Source organism: Echinops telfairi, unplaced genomic scaffold, assembly GCF_000313985.2.
Source record: "Echinops telfairi isolate 266 unplaced genomic scaffold, ASM31398v2 ScPeMD7_7458;HRSCAF=8496, whole genome shotgun sequence".
NCBI lineage: Eukaryota > Metazoa > Chordata > Mammalia > Afrosoricida > Tenrecidae > Echinops > Echinops telfairi.
Window position 1 is genome coordinate 11,392,880 of NW_022111358.1, and position 8,606 is coordinate 11,401,485.

At 48.9% G+C, this 8,606-nt stretch overlaps 1 protein-coding gene across 5 annotated transcripts in view; it reads left to right on the plus strand.

Annotated features, from left to right (window-relative positions):
- The window catches only part of HNF1B (HNF1 homeobox B), a 60,397-nt gene extending 55,966 nt beyond the window's left edge, over window positions 1–4,431 (plus strand). For all 5 annotated transcript variants that reach the window (XM_045299907.1, XM_004706979.4, XM_045299906.1 and 2 more), the window contains exon 9: window positions 3,471–4,431. In XM_045299907.1, coding sequence (XP_045155842.1) covers window positions 3,471–3,491 — 21 coding nt within the window. In that variant the 3' untranslated portion in view covers window positions 3,492–4,431. The remainder of the gene's footprint in view (window positions 1–3,470) is intronic.
- The last annotated feature ends 4,175 nt before the right edge of the window (window positions 4,432–8,606 follow it).

Here is an 8,606-nt window from a genome sequence, read left to right on the forward strand (position 1 = left end):
TGGTGTTAGTTACCACTGAGTCCTTTTACCTCCTTGACCCCGTGTGACAGAGTAGACCTGACTCATAGGGTTTCCCAGGCTGTAAATCTTTAAGGAAGCACATTCCCAGGTCTTTCTCCAGCAGAAACACTGGCTGGTTGGAACCATCAACCTCGTGTATAGCAGCGGAGCACTTAACCAGTGCACCACCAAGCCTCCTCATATAACGAATAAGCATCTCAAATACAATGTGCCTAAAACAGGAGCCCTTCAGTTGGCCCCAATTTCTAACTGCTTCCTTCACGGGCTTAGGTACTGTAGCAAATAGTACCAGTGGTCAGGTGAAAAACCCAAGACTACCCTGATTTTTGTCCCCACATCTCACATCCAGTACATGAATATGTTCTGCTAGGGGCCCTTCGAAATGCATCCGGAGTCTAAGCAGGTCTCACCCCCACCCCCACCCCACCCCCACCCCGTCAGTACTGCCTTAGTCCAGGCCACCTTATGTTTCTTACTGATCTCCTGGTGTGACCACCCCCCTCACTCACCCCACCCCCACCAACTGCCTCCTGCTGCCACGCTTACCCCACTATGGTCTGTTTGCTACACGGTTTCCAGAATAATTCCTTTAAAAGAAAAGTTAATCATTATCACTCCCCAGCCTAACGCCTTCCCTTGGCACTTCATTACAACCAAAATAAACTCAGAGACTTACAAGGCCCTACATGGACTCCTCCTTCCTCTTCTCACTGCTTCTCCTCATCCTCACATTATAAAAACCAAGCTCACCGCCATCAAGTCGGTGCCAGCCCATAGCAACCTCACAGGACATGACTGCCACTCTTTACAGGAGCAGAAATCCCCGTCTCCCTCCCGAGGAGCACCTGGTGGTTTCGAACGCCAGCCTTGCAGATTGCACCCCAGTCTGTAACCCCTGCGCCACCAGGACTGCCAGGCTCACACTAGGACCTTTGACTGTAAGCTCTCTTCCGCCTGGACTCGCTTCTTTACATGCTTGCTCCTGCATTTCATGGAGGTCAAAAGGCATCATCTCTAACAGGCCTCTCCTGGCCCCTCCCTAAATTATTCCTCTTTCCCTCAGTTCAGCCGTATCCCTTCCCTTGCTTCTTACTCTTCTCTACCTAGAAAACTGTATTTGTGTGTGTGTGTGTGTGTGTGTGTGTGTGTCTTCATTTACTTGTTTTTGTCCAAAGTCCCCATGAGAACATAATATCGCCTTGAAAACATGGATGTCTATTTCTCATTTGCAAGCCCAGAGTCCAAAGTGCTGAACATGCATTAGGTCCTCCTAAGTGTGTTAAATGAACGACTAATCACCTACCTCAAAGGATCGAGGTAAGCATTTATTGTTAGGATGGGTTGAAAGCCCTTAGCCTGGTGCCTGGCACACAGTAGGGCCATGATTCGTGTCAGCCATTGCCATTAGGAAAGAATGCTCGTCGAATCGGGGTGCAGTCCCCACAGCTACCGCACCTTTCAGAAGGAGGGCTTCACAGTTGCTTAGAGACCCTCTGGCCTTGGCCCCCTGGAGCTAGGCATACTGTGCCTTCAGTTCTGAGGGACGACGGTGCACCCCTTATCTGATGTTTGTGTTTAGACTCTGAAGGGGGCAAATAACTCCAGTTCCTCTGACAACATTTAGGGCTCTGCCACCATTTTATTATGTGAGCAAACATTTGATAGCTAGGAAGCCCATCCCTAATGACAGGTCATAGAATCTTGCTGGCGTCTCCTTATCTGCCCTTCTTGTTTGCTCGTCTATTGAAACTTGCAAGGTCACAAGCCATTCTCTCTCTCCTCCAGCTGAAATCTGAAAATTGGGAAAAGGCTGATAGCGGAAGGAAAGAGACTGGGGGATGGGGGTGGGTGGAGGGAAGCAGACGAGGCAAAGGGTAGCAGAGGAACCTGACCAAAGTCTAAAGAATTTAAACGGCTCGGGGACTCATCTCTTCAAACGAATTCGTAGTCCAATCTCACGTTAAGTAGGACTCAAGGGAAGATCCTGGACTGAGGAACCCTGGCTGTTAAGAACCACCGTGTTACCAAGCCCTATTCTGAGTACCTGACATGTATAAGCAACTCCAGTCTCGGCAATAACCTCCATTCAGTCGGGTCTCAGCCCATCTCATTTGAGAGGTCGAGAAATGGAGGTGTGGAAAGAGGCACTTGACCCAGAGAACAAAGCCAGGCTCGGGCATTCGAGCTTGGAGGTCAGCCAGAACTGGGTTCCACGCTGGTTCTCTGCTGGCCCAGTTCTTGGGCAACTCCCTGGAGTGCTTTGAACCTTATTTTCCTAATATGTAAAACGGAATAATGGCAACCTCGGGGGCTGGGGGGGGTGTGCCTGTGTGTGAGGGGAAACCTTTTGAAAATAAGCCACTAGGCCAAGCGGAAGAAGGCAGAACTTCCCCCTCAGACGCCGACAAAAGCAAAAGGGATGGAGGAGACAGAGGGAGGGAAACACTCCCTGAAGGAAATAGAGGAGCGTAATGGTGTTGCCTAACGGCTGAAAGGAATGCCGCCCAGAGCCCTGAAGAGGGTGGCTGTCCTGTTCAGGTTGGGTCATGTGTTCAGGTGTCCAGTCTCTCAGAGATCTTCTGTAGACCGCTTGGGATCTTCTGCCCTAGCCCAGAGAGAAGGGCCTTTCAGCCCTCTTTTCCTAAGAATAACCAACCGGTAGTAAACACTTGGTACTCTCAAATACCCTTCCCTGGGGGATAATTTGAATAAGTGGTCATTTCCAGCTGTGGTTTGTGACCGTGCAGCAGTGAGTAGAGAACCTGGTGTAGCAACACTAGCATGACCTGGGGTTTATCAGAGACAGGAAGTCTGGGGCTCCCCTCCAAGCCTTTTAAACCAGAATGTGCATTTTAGTAGAGAAGCTATGGTTCAGGGAATCCCTGTTCTTAGAGGTGTCTGTAGGAGGTGAGAGCTCTCCACAGAGCTCCCTCTTGAACTGCACCATAGGTGCCCAAACTTATCTGGCCTATTTTCTACTTATTTGCCACCCCCTTTTCAAAATAAATAAATTACTTAGCCCCTCCTTGGTAACTGAAAATGTCCAATAGCCCATAATCCAGGATAAAGTATAGCTATTTGCTTTTGCAGCACCCCCGAGATCATTCCAGTACCCCCAGGGGTGATATCATCCTCTCTGGTAAATACTGAACTACACAGAGTACTCTCACAGAAAGAGGAACAGCAAGCTATAGCTATCTTAAGGTCCCTAGCAATTCATGTCTCCCTTCTGAAGTGGCCCAGAAAGCTGGCCTCCAAGTTTTCCTAAAGTGAGTGTGCTTTCGGACCACCGCCGCAGAAGGAAGCACGCTGTAGGTCCCCAAAATTCGACCCTCAGCTGTTTGCTGCCTGTTTGGGTTGTCGTCCCCCTTGGTGAAGTCAAACTCAAGGCCCATGTCTCTGCTCAATGCACACAGCTGAGCCCTCTCTCTCTCCTTCTCTCTCTGCAGTGTCCTCTCCAAGCCTGGTGATGCCCACACATCGTTCACTGTGTGCAAAGCAACAAGGATCCTTTTTTCCACCCATCACCCTCCGGGAAGTTGTCATGGGAAAGCCCAGTGACCTGACAGGCATCTCCGAGAGGTCCCAGCTTACCTGACATCCTGCTGGCATCTCAGACAATCCCCTCTTGGGAGGCCCAGCCTGAAGCCTAGCTTCCCTTCTATGCAGTATTGCCACGATGCCTCTCCCAACTCCTGTCTGTCCTAGACAAGGGAGACAAGAGACCGTGGAAGAGGAAGAGAGAAAGCCGTGATGTCTACGTGACGCTCCTTCATCGAACAAACTCATGAGAAAACTTGAATCTGTTACTGAAACGAGGAGAAGAGGGACCCGTGCTAGTGAACTGAGCCAAACACACTCACTATAAATATCAGCCAACTCTTCCCCGTCGCCCGGCCCTGTCCCAAATGATCGTGAGATTTCTTTTAAAGAAGTAAATTTGTCCAATGGGTGTAAATTATAAACTACTGTAATTAAGTGCAATTGCCCCTCGACTTCCTCTCCCTTCTGCCCTGTATATAATACGAAAGTGTTTATTAGTTTTCTTTGTAAAGGTCAGCGTTGTACTTCTAAAAGCGATCTGCGCCCTCTCGCTTCCCCCATGAAGAAATACCCAAACCCAAGTGAAGTCGGTTGCCCCTCCCTCAGGCCTGGACACGCAGAGTAACCACACATGGGAGACGGACGGCCAGCCACCTCCAGTCGCCTGCCGTTGACACATCCCTCCCGGTCCCCGAGGGGCTGCATCTAGGGGCAGAGTATCCGGTATCCGTCCAGCTTCCTGCCAAAGCGCCTCCAAGAAACCCCGGGGGACGGGAACCTGACGATTTGGTAGCAAAAGGAAGCGCTGCCCTTTCAGAAAGCCCCTCCACCCCCCACCCCCTATTAAAACCATCTATTTTATCACCACTCGGGGTCTCCTATTTCTGTCTCCTGACACTTCCCTCACCACAGTTCCACCAAGAACCCTTGGGCCCTCATCTCCTTGGAGTGTTCCATTTGCCAGGAACACCAAGCCGTTCTAGAGAGGCAATGTCTTTACGGCGGCCCTGCTGCTGATCCAGGGAAGAAAGCGTGTATTCCCCAGTCAGCCTCCACAGGTCAGAGCAGTAGCCCACTCTCCGTTCTTCCCTGCAGTGCAAGGAGTGACACAATAGAGACCGTTCTTGGGGACACGTGGTCACGGGAACAGATAACAAGAAAGAGGAACGGAAACCCTATGGATCGCTTTTCAACCTCAGTTTCAACAGTGATTCAAACTTTTCCTCCCTCACACCTTCCCTGTTGTAGGGCTGAGCGGCACTTGGAAAAAGGAGCCGGGGGAAGGGTGGGGAGTGTTACCCTTTCTGATATATCCCTGCCCCCCCTCTGGTGGGGATGCTTATGAAAGTAAATAATCTTAAAGGTCAAAAGCCAAAGACCTGGAGAATCAATCCCTCAGTGGGAATGAAGCCACAGAGCATGGGTGTGGACTGCAGGCGTCGAGGATGGGCCTGTCTTCTTCGCGACCTCTTCCTTTGTACAGCAAAGACCCTCGGGCCAGTGTTTTGTTTTTATTTGTTTGTTTTTCACCTCTGGACAGCATTTCCCAGAGAAAGGGTGACCAAGGGAACTGCACTGACCAGGTTTGGTCAGTATCCCAGTACTGGGGACGGTGTGAGACAGTAAGTGCTGATTAAGTACCCAGGGTAGGGAATGTTAAATCTGACCTCCATTTGCTCGAGGGTCCCCGGGAGAACGTTATTTGGCTGAGGTGGCCAAAGCTCCTGGTTAGGTTTAGAAGGCCTGGAATGAGGCCAAACACCAGAAAGTTAGGGACCTCTAGATCGCCTTTCACTAATGGGGATGTCGTGATTGACCCCAGCTGCCTGTGGGACCGGTGAGCGCCGGGAAGAAGAAGGAAATCAAAGCCTTCCATTTCAGCCTCAATTGGAGCCCTCTGTTGTTTGCGGACGAGCAAAGATCTGCATTTGGTAGATTTTTCCTCTTGCATCATTGCAATCACCCCGAGAACCTGGCAGGCCACCTTGAGAAAGGAGGTTACTTGGGGAGAGAGGTAATTGAGTGAATTAGGGAAGGACTAGCATCTGTCTCTAGGGGACATTTCCTGAGTCTTGCAACTGAGAGGCCGAGAGAGGTTGGCACCTCCCATCTTTTGATGCAAACAGGACCCACCTCCCCTGGCTGCCAGAGGGACAAGGGATGGTCTCACTATGTATGGGTCCAGGTGTAGGTCCAAGGGGGAACTCTCCACTGCGAAGATTCATTCGTAACTGAAAACCGAATTATCTTCTTGCCAGCACCTTCTGCACCATCCGTTCCAGAGGCTCACTGTCCACCCCCGGCCCAAGTTAAGAGTGAGGTGGCTTTGCCTTTGTCCTGTGACTGCAGCCATTTTCAAGGCTGAGCTCTGGGGAAGGCAGATTCGTCTTAACATCCTCGAGTAGAAAATGAAAGCAGAGGTGAAAACCTGCCTTACAAAAACCGATTTCACGTCGAGCAATTGTAGAGTATTCCCTACGAAGACCCAGATGCTAGAGCACTAGCTACTGAGTTCAGTTGGATCAGAATACAATGAGGACAGGCAAGGAGTCTCAACTCGTGGGTCAGAGCAGAGGGCAGGGCTTGACTCTTGGGGCCAGAATGTCTTGTTGAGACCCTCTGAGTTAGTTAATTGTGCCAGCCTGGCCGATAATCACATGTGGGGCTGGTTGAAAGGCGGAGGGATAAATGGGTGGTGAAGCCTCGCCTTTCTAGTTCTCGGGTCTCTTGTTTTGTGATGGTTGTATCGGGTGCAGCTGCCTTAGCAGTTCCCTGCTTCAGCTTGCAAGATTGACTTCCTACAAGACATCCCCAAGGAGAAGCCGCATGGATCTATCCCGATGCAGCCCTGGGTGCTGGAGCAGCCGTGTGGAGACCCTTGCCAGTGCTGAGATGCTTACACGTTCATGGACTCAGCTTTCCTCCTGCAGTCGGCATCATTGCCTCTGTTTTGTGAGGTGGAGGACTTTGTGGACTGGTGTTGGGTTAATGGGTTAATGTTGGACTTGTGGGCTTGGGCAGCATTGGGTTGGGATGTTTTCGTGATGCACCTTTTCTTTACATAAAACTCTCTCTTATACGTGAGTCGCCGTGGATTTGTTTCTCCAAAGTACCTAGACTAATACACCCTCCAACTCTCTGGTTCCCAGTGTCGTCCTACAAAACAGGGAAAGTGCTTTATACTATTTTTGTTATATGTAAGAGAGAACTTTATATCAAGAAGTAATTATGACTTTATACTATTTTGCAGGGTTGGTGGGGGAATAAATGAGCTGATCTATCACAACTGCTCAGCACTGTGGCGAGGACATAGATTCTCTTCTCCTTTGTCGATATACTGAAGTTCCCAAAGACCAGGTTGTTAGGCAAAAAGCAGTGTGATTCAAAACGGAGGATGACCACATCATTACAGAACTGCCAAATCATCATGGGCCAGGCGAATTGAAGCCTAACCTTCACCATCACAGCTAGCATCGCTCTGCCCTGGCACCTCGGCCTTCTTTACTGCCAGAGTTACACCATTAATGTGCAAAACAGCAGATTTTTCACTATGGTCATAAATGTCAGCTAACAAAATGGCAGACAAATGACAAGAAGGTGTGCTGAGAGTCAGTTGTCCCAGAATCCCTTCTCATATGAACAGACTTCAAATATTGTGGGAAAATCTCATTAGCTTTTCATTCTAATTTTCCCTGAACTTCTCGAAGCCCCCTTGTACAGTCTTCGCGTTGCCTGATATTTCCTGATACCTTTATCGCACATCTGTTGCTTGGTAAAGCGTGCTGCCAATAATTGGTGGGCTGGTTTTGTTCATTGCTGTGGCGTCTGACGAAGGGAAGGTCTGAGGACAGGGGAAAGGCTTGACTGGGGAGAGTCTGTCTTCCTTAGGGGGGAAAAATATAAATGTGAAGGTCTTGCCATGACTGCAAGGGCCAAAGAGCACTTGGAGAAAGGAGTCCATGAGCCAAAAGATGTGGGGCAGAAAGAAGCCCAGTGAAAATCACGGCCGATGTGCCCCTTTGAATTAGGAATTAATTCGAACATATGCCATCAAAATCTGCTCAAGAAAATAAGGGACTGGAGACTCTTAATGTTGGACTGGCTGTGGGATAGACACGTCTGTTTCAATACTTTGAGCATGCTCCAACCACAATAAACAGGTGGAATATTGATGAGAATTTACTGTAAGTTAGCCAAATGCCTAAAAGGCCTCTCTCCGTGTGTGTTTCTATCTATCTGTACCTCTACCTATCTCTCTCTCTCTCCCCCTCTCTCTCAAAGGTGCAGAGGTCATTTCTGCTAGGAAAACACTGGATTGTCAGCTGAGATTTACAAGAAGTCCCCAAAAACCCCTGGGATTTTTTATCCTCAAAGCTATGTATTTAATTTTTTGTTTCCCAAAACAACCTTAACACCTTCAAAGTACTCTCCATTACACTTGTCAAAACTGCAATTCCATTCTTAGAAACATTTTTCAAACTCATCTATTTGGATGGCTGGCGGCACCTCCCTTGTTTTTTTCTTCACATCTTCTACATTGTCATATCACTGTCCTTTCATGTCCCTCTTCATTCTCGGAAACAAAAAGAAGTCACACGGATCAAGGTCAGGTGAGTAAGGTGTGTGGGGGCAAGAGAGGCATGCTGTTGTGTGCCAAAAACTGGTGCTCTGAGATGGCTGTGTGAGCCGGTGCATTGCATGGTGGCAAAACCAGTCCCCTGTCTGCCACAAATCAGGCCTTTCTTGTCACACACTGTTATGCAATCTTTTCAAAACCTCTAAATAAAAAACTTGATTAACAGCCTGACCTGGTAAAACGAACTCCAGATGCACTAGGAGTCAATATTTTCAACCGTTCATGAAGCTGACAGACGTCCAAAATGAGGTTTGTCATCAGTAGGCATTTCACCTTTTTTGAAACAAGAAAACAACTCATACACTTGAGTTTTTCCCACAGTGCTGTCCTTGTAAGCTGTGTTCAACATCACACCAGTTTCTGTGGCATTTTTCCTGAGCAGGAAACAAAATTTCACAGCCACATG